The 20,499-nt window shown below is 43.9% G+C and overlaps 1 protein-coding gene across 1 annotated transcript in view; it reads left to right on the forward strand.

The window, feature by feature from the left end:
- Positions 1 to 20,499, forward strand: part of LOC126249185 (rho GTPase-activating protein 45-like) — a 607,616-nt gene that overhangs the window by 491,610 nt on the left and 95,507 nt on the right. Inside the window, exon 8 of the mRNA XM_049950840.1 lies at positions 8,259 to 8,327. Within this exon, the coding sequence (XP_049806797.1) occupies positions 8,259 to 8,327 (69 nt within the window). The remainder of the gene's footprint in view (positions 1 to 8,258; positions 8,328 to 20,499) is intronic.

Here is a 20,499-nt window from a genome sequence, read left to right on the forward strand (position 1 = left end):
GCAGAGTCTTCCACTGGAGTTTATCTATCATCTCCGTAACGCTTTCGCGATTACTAAATTATCCTGTAACGAAGCGCGCTGCTCTCCGTTGGATCTTCTCTATCTCTTCTATCAACCCTATCTGGTACGGATCCCACACTGCTGAGCAGTATTCAAGCAGTGGGCGAACAAGCGTACTGTACCCTACTTCCTTTGTTTTCGGATTGCATTTTCTTAGGATTCTTCCAATGAATCTCAGTCTGGCATCTGCTTTGCCGACGATCAACTTTATATGATCATGCGTACTCCCACATAATTTATGGAATTAACTGCTTCCAGTTGCTGACCTGCTATATTGTTGCTAAATGATAAGGTATCTTTCTTTCTATATATTCGCAGCGCATTACACTTGTCTACATTGAGATTCAATTGCCATTCCCTGCACCATGCGTCAATTCGCTGCAGATCCTCCTGCATTTCAGTACAATTTTCCATTGTTAAAACCTCTCGATATACCACAGCATCATCCGCAAAAAGTCTCAGTGAACTTCCAATGTTATCCGCAAGCTCATTGATATGTATATTGTGAATAGCAACGGTCCTACGACACTGCCCTGCGGCACACCTGAAATCAATCTTACTTCGGAAGACTTTTCTCCATTGAGAATGACATGCTGCGTCCGGTTATCTAGGAACTCTTCAATCCAACCAAACAGTTGATCTGATAGTCCATATGCTCTTGCTTTGTTCATTAAATGAATGTGGGGAACTGTATCAAACGCCTTGCGGAAGTCAAGAAACACGGCATCTATCTGGGAACACGTGTCTATGGCCGTCTGAGTCTCGTGGATGAATAGCGCGAGCTGGGTTTCACACGATCGTCTTTTTCGGAACCCATGCTGACTCCTACAGAGTAGATTTCTAGTCTCCAGAAAAATCATTATACTCGAACATAATACGTGTTCGGCCGGCCGAGTGGCCGTGCGGTTCTAGGCGCTGCAGTCTGGAACCGCGAGACCGATACGGTCGCAGGTTCGAATCCTGCCTCGGGCATGGATGTGTGTGATGTCCTTAGGTTAGTTAGGTTTAACTAGTTCTAAGTTCTAGGGGACTAATGACCTCAGAAGTTGAGTCCCATAGTGCTCAGAGCCATTTGAACCATAATACGTGTTCCAAAATTCTACAACTGATCGACGTTAGAGATATAGGTCTATAGTTCTGCACATCTGTTCGACGTCCCTACTTGAAAACGGGGACAACCTGTGCCCTTTTCCAGTCCTTTGGAACGCTACGCTCTTCTAGAGACCTACAGTACACCGCTGCAAGAAGGGGCGTAAGTTCTTTGGCGTACTCTGTGTAAAATCGAACTGGTATCCCATCAGGTCCAGCGGCCTTTCCTCTTTTGAGCGATTTTAATTGTTTCTCTATCCCTCTGTCGTCTATTTCGATATCTACCATTTTGTCATCTGTGCGACAATCTAGAGAAGGAACTACAGTGCAGTCTTCCTCTGTGAAACAGATTTGGAAACAGACATTTAGTATTTCGGCCTTTAGTCTGTCATTTTCTGTTTCAGTACCATTTTGGTCACAGAGTGTCTGGACATTTTGTTTTGATCCATCTACCGCTTTGACATAAGACCAAAATTTCTTAGGATTTTCTGTCAATTCAGTACATAGAACTTTCTCTATCTTGGGGATATAACCCAATAAGACCGTGTGGAGAATGGTGCGGGTCGGGTCGTGTGTAGTTATATAAGCCACTGTGTGTTATCAATGGAAATGAAGGTAGATGGTAGGGTTGACAGTGGGAAGCTGGAAGGGGAGCATAAGTTTGGTAGGTGGAGAGCCATGATGTGGAGTTTTAGTTCGTAGGATTGATAAATGTCGGGACGGATTTCATTGTCTGGGAGAGCGTGTCGGCTGAATTTGTGTTGGAATAGGATACGCAGTGCGTGAAGGTTTATGGATGGTGGTAGTTGTTTGTAAACGCGCGGAATTATACCAGCATTGGTGATTAGAAGGAAAACAATGTGGTGACTGGAATCAAGATTGTGGATAGCATAGGATACGAGGTGGTGTTCGATGTGGGTGTGGAAGAATGGAATTTGATGAGATTGTAGAAGATCCACGTAAGGGAGGGTAAGCGTCTGCAGAAAACAATGCGGAGTGCATGAAATTCAAGGATATGGAGAGACTAACATAAGAGGGACGGAAATGCATGCAACATTGGCGTAAGAGAGGACGGGTCGGGGTTTTGTAAGTATGTAGGATAGTGAAGGGCCAGATAGTATTTTAAGCAGTTCTAGTCTATTGTGGGCTTTTTATTGGATGATTAGCAGGTGAGGGTTCCATGTTAGTTGCCAGTCGATGATTATTCCAAGATATTTTAGTTTGTTACTTACAGGTTTAGGACGGTAGTAGATGGTAAGACAGAAGCCATGAAGTTAGAAGCTGTGAATGGTTCGTCCTATAATTAATGCCTAGGTTTTGGAGAGGTTGGTCTTGAGGAGGTATTGATTGCATTAGAAGAAACAAATTGTTTTGTACACATATTATAAATTAAAGTCCTCAGCTGCATTTTCCTTTCTCTATGCGAAGGCCAATTTTATGAACTACTGTCAGGATTTTTAAACGGTTTTCAATAATAAATAGACTCATACAGGCAGAAGATTTACGTACAAAATTATAGTAATGATGAGTGGGTAAATACAGACATCAAAAAAAGTATTGCATCACCTCGGTTCTGAGAGTTCCGGAATCTGTACAGAAAATTGGAATAGAGATCAATGTAAACATCATTTTCGCCCATTTTATTGCTCATGAAAACCACACATACCATGTTGTACCACCATACAGCGAGACCTTCAGAGGTGGTGGTCCAGACTGCTGTACGCACCGGAACCTCTAATACCTAGCAGCACATCCTCTTGCATTGATGCATGCCTGTATTCGTCGTGGCATACTATCCACAACTTCATCAAGACACTGTTGGTCCAGATTGTCCCACTCCTCAACGGCGATTCTTCGTAGATCCCTCACAGTGGTTGGTGGGTCATGTCGTCCATAAACAGCCCTTTCAAACTATCCCAGGCATGTTCGATAGGGTTCATGTCAGGAGGACGTGCTGGCCACTCTAGTCGAGCGGTGTCCATTTCCAGAAGCAAGTCATTCACAAGATGTCCACGATGGGGGCGCGAATTTTCGTCCATGAAGACGAATGCCTCGCCATATGCTGCCAATATGCTTCTACATCTGCACCTACGCGATTACTCTGCTATTCACAATAAAGCGCCTGGCAGAGGGTTCAATGAACCACCTTCAAGCTGTCTCTCTACCGTTCCACTCTCGAACGGCGTGTGGGAAAAACGAGCACTTAAATATTTTTGTGCGAGCCCTGATTTCTCTTATTTTATCGTGATGATCATTTCTCCCTATGTAGGTGGGGGCCAGCAGAATGTTTTGGCAATCGGTGGAGGAAACAGGTGATTGAAATTTCATGAGAAGATACCGTCACAACGAAAAACGCCTTTGTTTTAGTGATTTCCACTCCAATTCACGTATCACGTCTGTGGCACCATCTCCCCTACTTCGGGATCATAAAAAACGAGCTGCCCTTCTTTGTACTTTTTCGATGTCATCCGTCAGTCCTATCTGATGCGGATCCCACACCGCATAGCAGTACTCCAGAATAGGGCGGACAAGCGTGATGTAAGCTGTCGAATGGTTCCACTATCGGTCGGAGAATGGCATTCACGTATCGTACAGCCGTTACGGCGCCCACCATGACCAGCAGCGGCGTACGTCGGCCCCACATAATGCCACCCCAAAACAGCAGGGAACCTTCACCTTGCTGCACTCGCTGGACAGTGTGTCTACGGCATTCAGCCTGACCGGGTTGCCTCCGACGATTGTCTGGTTGAAGGCAAATGCGACACTCATCGGTGCAGAGGACGTGATGCCAAACCTGAGTGGTCCATTCGGCATGTTGTTGGGCCCATCTGTACCGCGCTGCATGGTGTCGTGGCTGCAAAGATGGACCTCGCCATGGACGTCGGGAGTGAAGTTGCGCATAATGCAGCGTATTGCACACAGTTTGAGTCGTAACACGATGTCCTGTGGCTGCACGAAAAGTATTATTCAACATGGTGGCGTTGCTGTCAGGGTTCCTACGAGACATAATCCGTAGACAGCGGTCATCCACTGCAGCAGTAGCCCTTGGGCGGCCCGAGCGAGGCATGTCATCGACGGTTCCTGTCTCTCTGTATCTTCTCCATGTCCGGCTGGACACTTCCCTTGTTGAGAGCTCTTCCTGGCACAAAGTTACAATGTGGACGCCATCGAACCGCGGTATTGACCGTATAGGCATGGTTGAACTACAGACAACATGAGCCGTGTACCTCCTTCCTGGTGGAATGACTGGAACTGATCGGCTGTCGGACCCCTCCGTCTAATAGGCGTTGCTCATGCGTGGTTGTTTACTTCTTTGGGCGGGTTTACTGACATCTCTGAACAGTCAAAATGACTGTGTCTGTGATACAATATCCACAGTCAACGTCTATCTTCAGGAGTTATGGGAACTGGGGTGATGAAAATCAATTTTTATGTGTGTATGTATTGTTATCTGTCCCATATTAAACTGGCATTTGGAGTAACATCTCGCAGCAATGATGGGAGCTATGAGTTGGCCAGGTATAAAAAAGGCTGTATTTGTCAGGCAAATGGAGCAAAGTAAACAGCTGCCGCAACATGAGATAGCAAAGAAGCTTGACCAGAATCTATACATATCTATCGCTACATAGCGTAAATTAAAGTCACCCTCTGCATTTTTGTGTCTGTGTTTCACGACTGTACTCCGATCGAAATTACTTTGTGACTGACCTTTAAGCGAGTCGATTGGTAGGTGCCAGCCGACATCCAGTCGCAGCTCTTTCTCGAGAGCCTGTCCGGTAGGTACGTACAGCGCCTTGTGAAGAGTGGCTGGGTTGCACGCCGGCGACGCTGTCCTCTGTCAACCACCAAGTAATTTTAATTTGAGTATAACACCGAGTACTGCGGTACACATTTCGGTACGGTTATCACTAACTGATAGATTGATGCACGATGTAGTTATGTGTTTATAATTTATGACCGCTACGCCAGAGAAGTCGTCCGGCCGTAGATACTAGCGAAGCTTTGTTGGTTCGCTAGTATGCAGGTTTTTGCATGAGTTGTTTAAGTCTAATTGTGAATCATTGATATTGTAGTCATAGCTTACTACGTCTTTTCGTTTCGCGAAGCGCTTTATTATAAATTTCTGTACATATAAGGGGAGTACGTATGGCGGAATTGGTCAGAAAGCGACATTTTCGGATTATTATCTCTTATTAATATTTGATCTCTCCTGAATAATTTGATGCTTTATTTGTCGAAAAAATCCAATTGGAAGTGCAGTTTTTATCATTTCGAAGTTAATATTGCGTGTGTAAAATTATCCGGTCGTTCTGCACTGACTTGCCTAAGTATCACTATCTCTTGACCTATTCAATCTAGAAGGCTGTGGTCTTCAGCAATTTATTCCTTGAAATCATGTTAATGTTCGTGTCAAGAGGTTGGATGCACTGTGTAAACAGAAATGGAGGTATAGCACATGCATTTTGTTCATTTACTTAGTGGTTGTCGTGTTTCATAAGTTTTGAACTGAAAACATAGTGGTTTGGTGTGTTATTATACGGTCTTATACCTCTTTTCAACATGATGAAAAGAAATGGTTGTTTTAAGAACCGAAGTTTCCATGGAAATCAGCATATCACAGAATCTGCATCCAGTGTTGATCCTGAAATAGATTTTTCACATACCCGTGATAAGGAAACGTCTACTAGTGCTTCAAAGAGGAAACTTGGAGACAATGAGGATATATTTATTGGCAAAGATCAAAATAGTTTAGGTTGTGTTCTTTTAGATTTGAGTGTGTTTGGACACGTTTTGCAAAATGCTGTGTCATGTAAGGTTTGTGGTGGTCAAATTAGCATCTCATAGGATTCATCTACAAGGACTGGACTGGCTAACAAACTTGATATTCAGTGCGAAGTTTGCAGGCTCTCGACATCATTTTGGACTTTCGAAAAGTGCAAGAATGACTTGTTTGAGAGCAACGTTATATTCCTGTATGGAATGAGGTGCATTGGGAAAGGATTGACTGCAGCTGAAGTATTATGTGCAACGCTGAACTTGCCAAACCCACCAACCAGATCAAGTAAGTCCACAGAAGTAATTGGTGAATGTGTCAAATCTTTTGCTGTAGAATTGGTGAATTGGTGAATGTGTCAAATCTTTTGCAGTAGAATTAAATAACACAACAGACTTATCTGTGGCAGTTGATGGCACATGGCAGAAGAGAGGTCACACATCAAAACATGTAGTTGCAACTGTCACTAGTGTTGACACAGGTAATGTTTTAGACATTGAAGTGCTAACTAAATACTGCCATCAGTGTAAATCAGTTGATGAAACAAGTGAATGCCATAAAACAAATTGTACTAAGAATTATGAGGGAACTAATGGGGATGTGGATGCTACTGCAGTTGTTTCTATGTTCAGACGTTCACAACAGGAGAGAGGTGTGTGTTACACTGAGAACTTGGGGGATGGTGATTCAAAAGCTTACAAATCAGTAGTGGAAAGCCAACCTTATGGTAATAAGCAGATTGTTAAGATTGAATGTGTGGGCCACGTTCAAAAACGGATGGGAACACGTCTCCAAAGATTGAAGCATACAAAAGGAATAGAGAAGTTATCAGATGGAAAGACTCTAAATGGTAAAGGAAGACTTACAGACAAAAACATTGATGAACTCCAGCATTATAATGGAATGGCAATAAGAAACAATACACATGACCTACTAGGGATGAAATGAGCAGAGTGGGCTACATTCTTCCACAAATCTTCCACTGATGATACACCTATACATGGTCCTTGTCCACCTGGCGCTGATTCATGGTGCAACTACCGCAAAGCTCAGGCAGCGGGTAGCGAGGAACAATTTAGACACAAAAATAGCATACCATCTGTAGTGATGGAAGCTATTAAACCAATATATAGAGAATTAGCTCATCCTGACCTTCGCCGACCGCTGGTGGCCGAGCGGTTCTGGCGCTACAGTCTGGAACCGCGCGACCGCTACGGTCGCAGGTTCGAATCCTGCCTCGGGCATGGATGTGTGTGTTGTCCTTAGGTTAGTTAGGTTTAAGTAGTTCTAAGTTCTAGGGGACTTATGACCTCAGCAGTTGAGTCCCATAGTGCTCAGAGCCATTTGAACCATCCTGACCTTCTTTCCAAATGTCTCCATGGTCGATCACAAAAACCGAATGAGTCTTTCAATAGTGTAATTTGGACCCGCATACCAAAAACTGTCTTTGTAGGAAGGAAAACTCTATGCTTGGGTGTTTGTGATGCTGTGGTAACGTTTAATGATGGTATAAAGGGAAGAATTGGGGTACTAGAGGAACTTGGTGTCACTCCAGGTGCCAACACACTGCAAGGCCTTCAGCGAATGGGTCGACTCAGGATCATGAAAGCCCAGCGTGCAGCAGAGGAAATGGCTAAAGAGGCAAGATGCAGGAAAAGAAGGAGGCTTCTAGGTTTACAGGATAAGCAAGGACAGGATCCAGATAATTCTGATTATGGGACTGGCTGTTTCTAGAAGCTGGCATGCCTCCATGTGTAAGTTAACATCAAATAAAATGTTTCAACTTGAATCGCCGGAAATGACATTTTTAAAATTATTTGACCCATTATCTCAGGAACTATTACAGATACAGATCTCTAATTTTACACTACGTTACCACTTAGTATACTGCAGCTACTGAACCTCCCAAAACATCTCTACCTCTAACGTTTTTTTTACTTACGGAAGAGAAAGTGTACTTTTAAAAGAAAATATTGAACAACATTTTAAAAAAATCATAACTAGCTAATTATTTCTCTGTACATTTTGATTCTGATTCAGTAATCAGAAAAGGAGTGATACTATACGTCCCAAAAATTTCAGATCTCTATCTGTCACAGGTTCTGAGATAATGGGTCATCAATATTGCAAATTTAACGATGTGGGTATAGGACTTACGTACTCCCCTTGAAGAAAGTCTCTATTGTTTGTACACATTGAAATCATATCAAGGACAAGTTGAATATTCTTCAGCTTTTACATTTATTGGTTAGTGCGTGGCTAGTGGTACAATGCTAAAGCGTTTGTAACGTTAAGAAATGATGGATCGTTGCTGATACGACTGTGGTGTGCGCAGGCGCTGACGGACCGCCGGTCGGAGCACGAGCGCGTGCGCAAGCAGCTGAAGGCGCGCTGGGCCCGCGAGGTGGCGCGAGCGCTCGCCGCCGCCGCAGCCGCAGCCGCCGCCTGCCTGCCCGACGACGAGGTACGCCTACACTCCACTCTGCTCTACCTACCGTATATCACCAAAAGCGCCCGGACACCCCTATCCGATGAAACGGTGGACATCACGAGAGGCGCACCCACCGGTATAAAAGGAAGCGGGGAGTATTGTGTTGTCAGTAGAGAAGCAGTAACAAAATAATGGGTCGGTCAGTAGCACTCACTGACTTCGAATGTAGACTAGTCGTTAGAACTCAGCTGGATAAAAAATCCATCAGAAACGTATCAGCCCTTCTAAAGACGCCAAATTCTACTGTTGGTGATGTAACTGTGAAGTGGTTCAAGTCTCTTTTTCTTTTTATTTATTTTTTTAAAAATGGTTCAAATGGCTCGGAGCACTATCGGACTCAACTGCTGAGGTCATTAGTCTGTGAAGTGGAAACGTGAAGGAACAAGAATAGGCTAAACCCCGATCAGGCAGACTTCATGTACTGACAAGCATTATGGAGGGGGATTGTAAGCAATTACAAGGAATCGCTGGAAGAAATCACTCGTGAGTTCCAAAGTGCTACCCGCAGTCCAGGTAACACAATGACTATGTGTATGGAGTTAGAAACAATGGTATACAGTGAAACTTCCAGGCAGATTAAAACTGTGTGCCGGACCGAGACTCGAACTCGGGACCTTTGCCTTTCGCGGGCAAGTGCTCTACCGACTGAGCTAACCAAGCACGACTCTCCTGCAGGAGAGTTTCTGTAAAGATTGGATGGTAGGAGACGAGGTACTGGCTGAAGTAAAGCTGTGAGGATGGGGCGTGAGTCGTGCTTGGGTTGCTCAGTCGGTAGAGCACATGCCCACGAAAGGCAAAGGTCCCGAGTTCGAGTCTCGGTCCGGCACACAGTTTTAATCTGCCAGGAAGTTTCATATCAGCGCACACTCCGCTGCAGAGTGAAAAATCTCATTCTGGAAACATCCCCCAGGCTGTGGCTAGGCCATGTCTCCGCAATATCCTTTCTTTCAGGAGTGCTAGTTCTGCAAGGTTCGCAGGAGAGCTTCTGTAAAGCTTGGAAGGTAGGAGACGAGGCATTGGCAGAATTAAAGCTATGAGGACGGGCCGTGAGTCGTGCTTGGGTAGCTCAGTCGGTAGAGCACTTCGCCCGCGAAAGGCAAAGGTCCCGAGTTCGAGTCTCGGTCCGGCACACAGTTTTAATCTGCCAGGAAGTTTCATATCACCACACACTCCGCTGCAGAGCGAAAATCTCATAATGGTATACAGTGGTCAAGCAGCTCCTCATACGCCACAAATTTCTGTAGTAAATGATAAACGACGCTTGAGGTGGTGTAAATAGAGACGCCCCTAGGCTGTGGATGACTAGATATGAGTGATTTCTACATCTACACGTACACGGATACTCTGCAAGTTCTGGCAGAGGGTTCATCGAACCACTTTCACAATAATTCTTTGTTATTTCACTTTATAACAGGGAGCGCACAAAACGAACACTCATATATCCCGTGCGAGCTCTGATTTCCCTTACTTTATTACAATGATCTTTTCTTCCTATGTAGGTCGGCGTCAACGTAATATTTTCGCATTCGCAGGAGAAAGCTGGTGATTGAAATTTCGTAAGAAGACCCCGCCGCAATGAGAAACGTTTCGTTTTAATGATGTCTACTCCAAATCCTGTATTATGTCCGTTACACTGTCTCCCCCATTACTCGATAATACAAAACGTGCTGCCTGCTTTGAACTTCCTCGATGTACTCCGTTAATCCTATATGGTAAGGATCCCACACCGCCCAGCAGTACTCCAAAAGAGGATGGACAAGCATGGTGTAGGCAGTCTCTTAAGTAGAGCTGTTGCATCTTCTAAGTTTTCTGCCAACAAAACGCCCCACAACTGTTTTATGTATTCTTCCTAATTTAAGTTGTTCGTAATTGAAATTCCTGGGTATTTAGTTGAATTTACGGCCTTTAGATTTGATTGATTTATCAGGTAACCGAAGTTTAACGGATTCCGTTAAGCACTCATGTGGATTACCTCACGCTTTTGATTATTTAGGGCTGAATGCCAACTTTCGCACCATACAGATATCTTTTCTAAATGGTTTTGCAATTTGTTTTGATCTTCTGATGAATTTACTAGGCTATAAACGGTAGCATCATCTGCAAACTGGTTAGACACTGGACTCGTATTCGGGAGGACGACGGTTCAATCCCGCGTCCGGCCATCCTGATTTAGGTTTTCCGTGATTTCCCTAAATCATTCTAGGCAAATGCCGGGATGGTTCCTCTGAAAGGGCACGGCCGACTTCCTTCCCCATCCTTCCCTAATCCGATGAGACCGATGACCACGCTGTCTGGTCTCCATCCCCAAACAACCAACCAACCAACCAACCAACCAACCATCTGCAAACAACGTAAGAAGGCTGCTCAGATTGTCTCCTAAATCGTTTACATACAGGATGATTAGAAAATGTGGGAAACACTTGCAGGGCAGATTGGACAGAGACATATATGTTAAGAGAAAAAATCGATGCGTTGCGTCGTTTCCGAGTTATTTAGCATTGAAGTTAGTCAGTCAGGTCGTTACGCTCGCAAATTCAAGTTTCAGCTCTTCAAACAAGGCACTTGTTGGGCAACACAGTCCCTGGCAGGCCGCTTGAATGTGCGCGCGTGACGTCGCAATTGGATAATTTCAGTGCTAAATAACACGGAAACGACGCAACGTATAGAATATTTTTTGGAACGTTTATGTCTCAGTAGAACGTGCCCTGCAACATCCCTAGAAGCGTTTCAGACATTTTCTGACCGCCCGGTAGATAAACGATTTAGGAGGCAATCTGAGCAGCCATGTTAGGTTGTTTACAGATAATGCTGTCGTTTATCGTCTAGTTAAGTCATCAGAAGATCGAAACAGAGGGCCTATAACAATGTCTTAGGGAACACCAGAAGTCACTTCTGTTTTACTCGATGAAACTGTGACCTCACTGACAAAAAATTACGAATCCAGTGGCGTAACTGAGATGATATTCCATAAGCACGCAATTTAATTATTAGCGGCTTGTGAGGTGCGGTGTCGAAAGCCTTCTGGAAATCTATAAATACTGAGTCAGTTTGGAGTCATGAATCACATTATACGCTGCGGAAATCCGAAGGAAGAGTTTGCATTCTGCGAATGCCTCGAGAACGCTACCTATCTTCATATGTTGTGCCAACAGTGAAGAACGGAGGAGGTTTTTCGTAGATCAGCTGCGGTCCCCTTATTGCGCTTAAGAAAACGCTACATACGGAAGGATATGACCACATTGTAAATCGCATTCGGGAGGACGACGGTTCAATCCCGTCTCCGACCATCCTGATTTAGGTTTTCCGTGATTTCCCTAAATCGTTTCAGGCAAATGCCGGGATGGTTCCTTTGAAAGGGCACGGCCGATATCCTTCCCAATCCTTCCATAACCCGAGCTTGCGCTCCGTCTCTAATGACCTCGTTGTCGAAGGGACGTTAAACACTAACCACCACCACCACCACATTGTAAAGCGTTCTGTACTGTGTACAATTATGGAACAGTTCGGAGACGATGCTTGTTTCCATAAGCATGACTGTGTAACCTCTCGAGGCGCAGCATATGTGAGACAATGATCTGTGGATAACAACATTCCTTAAATGGACTGGCCTTTCCAGAGTCCCGATATGAAGCAAATGGAACACATTTTGGATGAGACTGGACATAGAATTCGCTCCAGACCTCAGTATCCAACAAAACTACCATTTCTAGTTTTGGTTCTTGAGGTCGAATGGGTTGTCAATTCTTAACAGACATTCAGACTCAGTGACGTGTCCCCAGCAAAGTTCAAGCAGTCATAAAGGCAAAGGGTGGACACACTCCGTGTTAACGTCTAATAATAGGTGTCCGAATACTTTTCATCAGATAGTGTACTACACAACTCCGTACTTTCTCCTCGAAACATTTTAACAGCTTTCGTGTAGTTTCCACCTCTCGTAAGTTCTATCATCCATTCCAAATCTTCTAACATCATACACTTTGTCTCCCCCTCAATATTCGTTTACCCTTCTCCACAACCCCCATCCTACACCACCCGCTGAAGTTCCCAAGCCTCATCAAATGCCTACAATATGTTCGGTAGGCCTATGTTTTCCGCAGAAGTAACCCGCTAGAATTCACAGTATTCCTTGAGAACCATGGCGAGATGGCGCATCCGTATTACAATGTGTCCCCTTCCTCACATCTCCACACACTACACGTACTTCCGCAGGCTGACATAAATCACCATGTCCTCCCATACCATGCAATCAATGTCGCATCAGTTATAACACCCACTATCTCTTCACCCGCTTCCGAAGGTCGCTAACGCACACCCGTGATATGGCGGTCGATTCGTGGTACGCAGGTTCGAATCCTGGTGATTCAAAAAATTTTCACTGCCAGTATATGGCCTGCAAGAGGAGGATAGGCGGTGGCGTAAAATTCCTGATCACCAGTCTTTGCGACAGTGTCTTAGATTAAATTGCAAACCACTCCGCAGTGTCTCATGTAGTGAGTGCATTTGACGCTTTCGATGGTGATCCGTAAGTCGAATACAGACATCAAGATCGGAGGCTCCCTTTGTGCTATTCGATAGGCGTAGCCTATGTCGCATCACCGGATTTCATCCCCTCCCTTCTCTCGTCGTCATCATACCACTACATCGCACGCGCAGCCATTAAACTGACCTACATTCTGCCAATACACATACGACACAACTCTCACATATTCGCAAGCAAAGCAATCAGTGAGAGCGTACGAAAAGCACCTTGAACCTCAACTACCTTCTTACTGAGCAGTAAGAGTTCCTGAAGAGAGAATCTAGTTTTGCAATGAAAGCTGTTTATTACAAGAACCGAACTAAATACAACTACTGAGAATGAATGTGGGACCTGAGTTTCTCCTGGCGTATACAACTTTCAAATAACTTCCGGGAATTCTGCCAGGTAACACTTTCAGCGACCGCCGATATTTCGGCGGGAGAACACCCCGCCATTTTCAAAGCAAACTGCAACGGACAGGCGGCGTACATGCAAAGTTAAAACCTCAGCCTCATGGTAGGGAGAATTTGAATGTCTTTTTAGAACATCTGAGCTCGATCCACCCGAACATTCGTTTTACGATGGAGGTGGAAGAGGATGGTTGCCGTCCCTTTCTTGACGTGTTGGTTAGGAGGAAGGATGATGGATCATTGGGACATGCAGTCTACAGGAAACGTACTCACACCGACTTGTACTTACAGGCCAATAGTTGTCACCATACGGCTCAGCGTGAAGGGGTACTTCGTACCTTGGTACACAGGGCACATGTCGTTTCTGACGCTGACACGTTGCCAGCTGAGCTGTCCCATCTTGAAGTTACATTTCGCCAAAATGGTTATAGTTATAGACAGATTGAACGTGCGTTGCGCTATCGATCAACTGTACATCGGATGATTGATGATAATTCTGAGTCAACACCTAAGTCTACTGCCTTCTTCCCTTACGTAGGAAACACGTCAAACTAGATCGGTCGTATTTTACGGAAATACGATGTGAAATGTGTTTTACGACCTCCATCTAAAATTAGAGCACTTTTGGGTTCCGTTAAGGATGATCTTGGTCTGCATAAGGCGGGTGTATATCGTATTCCTTGTAGCTGCGGCATGGCATATATTGGTCAAACTATCAGGACCGTGGAGGACCGATGTACTGAGCATAAACGGCACACACGATTACAGCAGCCAAGTAGATCTGCTATTGCCGAACAATGCTTGGATACCGGTCACCCCATGTTATATAATAACACCGAGATATTGGCATGCACGTCCAGCTATTGGGACAGAGTTATTAGGGAGGCAGTTGAGATTAAATTGGCGAGCAATCTCGTTAACAGGGATGGAGGTTTCTGTTTAAACTCTGTTTGGAATCCGACTCTTTCCCTTGTGAAAAAACAGAGGGACAGAGTCAATGCTACCTCACCTGCGAATTCATAGTCTCACTATCGTTAGCTCTGACTTTGGCCATCTTTGGTGGCACTAGTGTTCAGTGTGTGTGTTATCTTTCCTGCTTCAGTCCGAGAACCGAGGTTTTAAATTAACATGTACGCCGCCTGTTCGTTGCAGTTTGCCTTGAAAATGGCGGGGTGTTCTCCCGGCGAAATATCGGCGGTCGCTGAAAGTGTTACCTGGCTGAATTCCCGGAAGTTATCTGACTGAGAATGAATGTCTACAGAATTTGAGAACAACGATGTCTTGAGCACCAGGGAAGATTAATAACGACACGGTCCCACTAGGCGATGAACTCGTAGACAGTCACATGGAAATATTGCAAAGTGGTGCCCTCTGGAGCGGCTGACGGAAGTGCAGCGGCGGACGTGGCTCACGAAGGGGCGAGGCGACAAATTGGCGGGCAGCGGCAGGTGGGATTCGTAGCGGAGACTCGTGGCAGAGACTTGGCGCGCCTGTTGGTCGGTCAGAGCCAGGCCGACCTAACTAGACGCCTGTGGAGGGATAGAGAGGCGGTATCGTCTGTACACGTGACTGCGTGGACGTAAGGTAGTGCCCACGACTGCAGCGCTATGTGGCGAGGCTGCCGCCCCCGGACGCTGTGAAAGCTGCTGGCGACTTAGTGTCCTAACTCTTCTTTTACAAACAACCTCATAGATGAGGCAGGGGCCGTACCTGGTCCCCGAAACATATACATAATTGTGGTGGTCGAAATATGCAGGGGGAAGTTCTCCATGCTTCACAGAACGCACCCCATAGGATATTCCAGCCAGCAATGCCACATGGAATTCAATTTTTACTACCTCATTCATTGCAAATAAAGCTTCCCACCCACTCTCTCCACGCATACGAGTCACCTCCTATCACATACAGGGTGATCAAAAAGTCAGTATAAATTTCAAATCTTAATAAACCATGGAATAACGTAGATAGAGAGGTAAAAATTGACACACATGCTTGGAATGACATGGGGTTTTATTAGAACCAAAAAAAAACTAATTTCACAAAATGTCCGACAGATGGCGCTGGACAGCAAAACTGCTACCGTGACGGGTGAAAGGTACGCCGATATGTTACAGAATCGCATCATCCCCAGCCTGGCTGATAAACACCTGCTGGAACGTACGATGTTTATGCAGGATGGCACTCCACCCCATATTTCTGGACGCGTGAAAGATCTCTTGCGCGCGTCGTTTGGTGATGATCGTGTGCTCAGCAGCCACTTTCGTCATGCTTGGCCTCGCAGATCCCCAGACTACAGTCCGTGCGATTATTGGCTTCGGGGTTACCTGAAGTCGAAAGTGTATCATGATCGACCGACATCTCTAGGGATGCTGAAAGACATAACTCCGGGCATGCTTTACAGTGCTGTTCACAACATTATTCCTCGACTACAGCTATTGTTGAGGAATGATGGTGGACGTATTGAGCATTTCCTGTAAAGAACATCATCTTTGCTTTGTCTTACTTTGTTATGCTAATTATTGCTATTCTGATCAGATGAAGCGCCATCTGTTGGACATTTTTAGAACGTTTGTATTTTTTTGGTTCTAATAAAACCCCATGTCATTCCAAGCATGTGTGTCAATTTGTACCTCTCTATCTACATTATTCCGTGATTTATTCAGTTTACAAATTTTTACTGACTTTTTGATCACCCGGTACATCTTGGCACTTGGCTGATCGTGATATTCGTCCCATATTCTCGTCCATTTTACTTTCCTCTCCGACCTTATCTGCATCTAAGTCCCTCACCTAGAAAATGTTACTAAGAGTCTACAGCACACTCATTACAGATTTTGGTGACTGCACAAATTAACCCATCAGTTTCCAATCGCCAAGTTATCCCTATCGATGTGTCATACTTCTTTGTATATTAACAATTTTAATCAAAGACTGAAGAGCAGCAACATTTTTAACATCGTTACTCACTGTTGGGTTCTAATCAAATTGCGAGCCTATGGAGTTGTGCGAATAGACTGGTTATTGCCTGTCAGAGAGGTCATTATTCGTAGTAAGTAAGAGGAAGACATTTAGTGAAAGCAAAGTGATATATGGGGTTTCACAGGCACGTGTTATAGGCCCACTACTGTTCTTAATCTATGAAGACGAGTTAGGAGACAATCAGAGCATCCGTCTTTGGTTGTTTTGTAGATGGTGCTGTCGTTCACTGTCTAGTGAAGTGATCAGACGATAAAAGCGAGTTGCAAAAGGACTCAAACGAGAAATCTGCACGGTGAGGAAAGCGCCAGTTCACCTTTCACAATTAAAATTTCTGTTACACGATAAATATCACAAACTCTAGGATGAAGAGTCAGCTAAATACCTCGTGATTACAATTACAAACAGCTTAAATTGGAAACATCACATAGAAAATGTTGTGGGGAAGGCATGTCAAAGGTTGCCTTTCACTGGCAGAACCCTTAGGGTAGATTGCCTATAGTGCGTTTGTTTGTCTTCTTCTGGACTATAGCTGCATATTATGGGATCCTTACCAGTTACAAATGATCTATGACATCGAAAAAATGCAATGATAGAAGCTTGTCTTGTATTATCGGGAAATACGGGAGAGAGTGTCACCGATAAGATAAGAGAGTTGAGGTGGTAATCACAAAAACAGATTCATTTTCCGTTGCGGCGAGATGTTTTCTGCAAATTTCAATCATAAATCTTTTCTTCCAAATGCCAAAATATTTTTTTTCTCCCACCTATCCAAGGAAAAAATTACCATCGTAATAAAATAAGAGAAATCAATGTGTTCATTTTTCCAACCTGCTACTCGAGACTCAGGATGTCGAGCAATAGTCTGAAAGTGATCCTATGAATCCTCTGTCAAACATTTAACTGTTAATTGCGGAGTAAACATGTAGATGGATATTTAACGGTAGCTATCAGCTCGCTCCTATACAGTGATAAAGGAAACAGTGGATAACAGTTTTTAAAAATTTGAGCACTTCTCTTCTCAAACTTCTCCAATACCTTCGCAAATCTTACACATCACGTGAACTCAAATACCAACGCTTCATTGTTTTCCCAATTCCCTCTAATCCTATGTTGCTGCTGCGCACATATCGACATGGATCCACCTCCACTCCCTCAATACCTTACCCCACGGACACTTCAACAGACTCCCACTTCGTGGCCCGTGCTGATATCTGGCCATCATACGAGCTACCATCGTAGCCCCCACATTCTTCCCATACATTCCAACCTTCTGACCATTATAAAAAGACCCTCAGTCCTTGTATCCCTGCCTGCACGTGTCCAATAATAATTCCCTCTCATTCCCCTTCTTCCCCAGTCACCCTCCCAGGCGTAAGGATTCATCTATATAGCCTCCATACCCCTTTTTACTCTCACTGCAACTTATGGAAACTGACCTCTGAGGACTTTCCATCAAAAGCAGTATCGTCGCCCGCACTTTAGCAGCAGCGCCAACATGGACACTTCGACGAAAAATTTAGTTCACCAACCTCGCTGTCACTCGATGACAGCGTTACTCAGTCTCAACTACTACGCAGCTCATTTAAGCCCCACTGTTACTTGTTTGCGCTTACGGAATTCTGAATTGACCACTGGACCAGACGACATACTTCTCATACTTCTCGTGCTGTCTCCATGTTAACAATGCATCGGTTCCCATCAACGTTGTTGTCTCTCTGGACAGAAAATTCTCGTGACAGTCAACTGTCACTCAACTGCACATGCTCAGGCTTCCACAGAAACAAGACAGCTTATTGTCATCCTAACAAATATAACCCAGTCAGTCTCTGATGTGTGTGTGTGTGTGTGTGTGTGTGTGTGTGTGTTGTATTTAAAACTACCTAGAAGCTTAGACTACGGTAGTCTCCGTAGTAGCTTTAGTCAGCTATGGTCGTACCCCCGTTACCTGTTCGTTAGGTTTGTCATATCCACCAGGATTTACGTCATAACCATCTTTTTCTTTACGTATGCGATCAGTGTCTCACTAGATACCCCTAAAACTGGAAGCGGTGAATCATCTACAAACTGAAAGAGGATATATAAATGTCCAAGTAACCTACGGAACGTCTTTGTTCCACGTAGTTGCCTCCCTGATTATTACGTAAAAATAAACGGTATTTATAGTAAATTTGAAATTTCAAACATTTAAGTCAGGTTTTATGCAAACATTGTGGATTTGTAGCGTGAAACAGAGGGATCTTGTAGCAAAAATAAAGGAAACAATACAGATTTATCATATAGCGCTAGAAAATACAATTTCCTCAACAAAAAGATAAAATAAAACGCTGCAAAACAACAATATATCAAATATCGCTTGAATACTTCGTCGAACTTATATGAAGCATGTTTCTGTTATTCATAAATAACTTTAGCATCTATCAATAATAATAAGACTCTTGCCTTTGATAATAATGGAGAACGTTCTGTTGAATACAAAATAACAACAATAATCCTATGTATTTTTATGTTTGCACATGTAAACTGTACTTACACCAAAAGTGATTGCTTTAGTTGCATGCAAGCGCAGAACTTACTCTATCAGCTAATATTTATTACCTACAAAATGAAATGATGGGTTACTGACTAGCACTGAATGATGTACCCTTCTAATTACGGGCAAAACAAATCAGAAAAAAATGGAGAAGTCGTCGGTTCCCAGTTTCTCTCTTAGACTTTCATTTACGTTCTTTCCCTACCAATGCTACTTATACCATCGCTAATGCTACCATTTACTATGTCATCTATGCAGTGTAGCAAAACTACCGAACCGCAGTCTTGCCACAGCGCAACTCTACGTATGACAAACAATATATTTAAATAAAATTTGAAATCCATTTGAAAATGTCGGCACTATACTGTTTTATGAAGGAAAAGGAAATAGCTAGGAGAAAAGAGGAATAGAGAGAAAAAGAGAAAGAGAGAGGAAGAGTAATTATAAGTTAACAAAACCTGTGTATCTATTTACTATGGGTTTGCTCTATGGCACGCAGATATTTGGCCATCCAGACTCCAGGAAACACTCTATACGCTTTTGAATTCCTCACTGTAAATCAGCAAAGTAATTCTTCGTTTCGGAGCGACGGTACTGGTAGTTACTTGTTATTTACTGGTATGTCTATGTTCTGTCGGATGCTGCTATTTATCCGTTTCGCGTCCCAAACAGAACTGAGATGAAAGTCACTGTCTCTGTTCATTAGATTTTCATATACTCTCATTTCTATCTTTTCCTAGATTATAGAATCCTATAAACCTCTACGGTGACAGACATTGATGACCAGAAACATTAGGATCATTGTCCATCGCGAGACTGAATGCCACCTAGCGGCGTTTCTGGCACGTGACGCGACAAGGAAAGTATTTAAGCGAAGCAGAGACTGAATGTCTCTGTTCATTAGATTTTCATATACTCTCATTTCTATCTTTTCCTAGATTATAGAATCCTATAAACCTCTACGGTGACAGACATTGATGACCAGAAACATTAGGATCATTGTCCATCGCGAGACTGAATGCCACCTAGCGGCGTTTCTGGCACGTGACGCGACAAGGAAAGTATTTAAGCGAAGCAGAGACTGAATGTCTCTGTTCATTAGATTTTCATATACTCTCATTTCTATCTTTTCCTAGATTATAGAATCCTATAAACCTCTACGGTGACAGACATTGATGACCAGAAACATTAGGATCATTGTCCATCGCGAGACTGAATGCCACCTAGCGGCGTTTCTGGCACGTGACGCGACAAGGAAAGTATTTAAGCGAAGCAGAGACTGAATGTCTCTGTTCATTAGATTTTCATATACTCTCATTTCTATCTTTTCCTAGATTATAGAATCCTATAAACCTCTACGGTGACAGACATTGATGACCAGAAACATTAGGATCATTGTCCATCGCGAGACTGAATGCCACCTAGCGGCGTTTCTGGCACGTGACGCGACAAGGAAAGTATTTAAGCGAAGCAGAGACTGAATGTCTCTGTTCATTAGATTTTCATATACTCTCATTTCTATCTTTTCCTAGATTATAGAATCCTATAAACCTCTACGGTGACAGACATTGATGACCAGAAACATTAGGATCATTGTCCATCGCGAGACTGAATGCCACCTAGCGGCGTTTCTGGCACGTGACGCGA

The sequence above is a fragment of the Schistocerca nitens genome, chromosome 3, assembly GCF_023898315.1.
Source record: "Schistocerca nitens isolate TAMUIC-IGC-003100 chromosome 3, iqSchNite1.1, whole genome shotgun sequence".
Classification (NCBI taxonomy): domain Eukaryota; kingdom Metazoa; phylum Arthropoda; class Insecta; order Orthoptera; family Acrididae; genus Schistocerca; species Schistocerca nitens.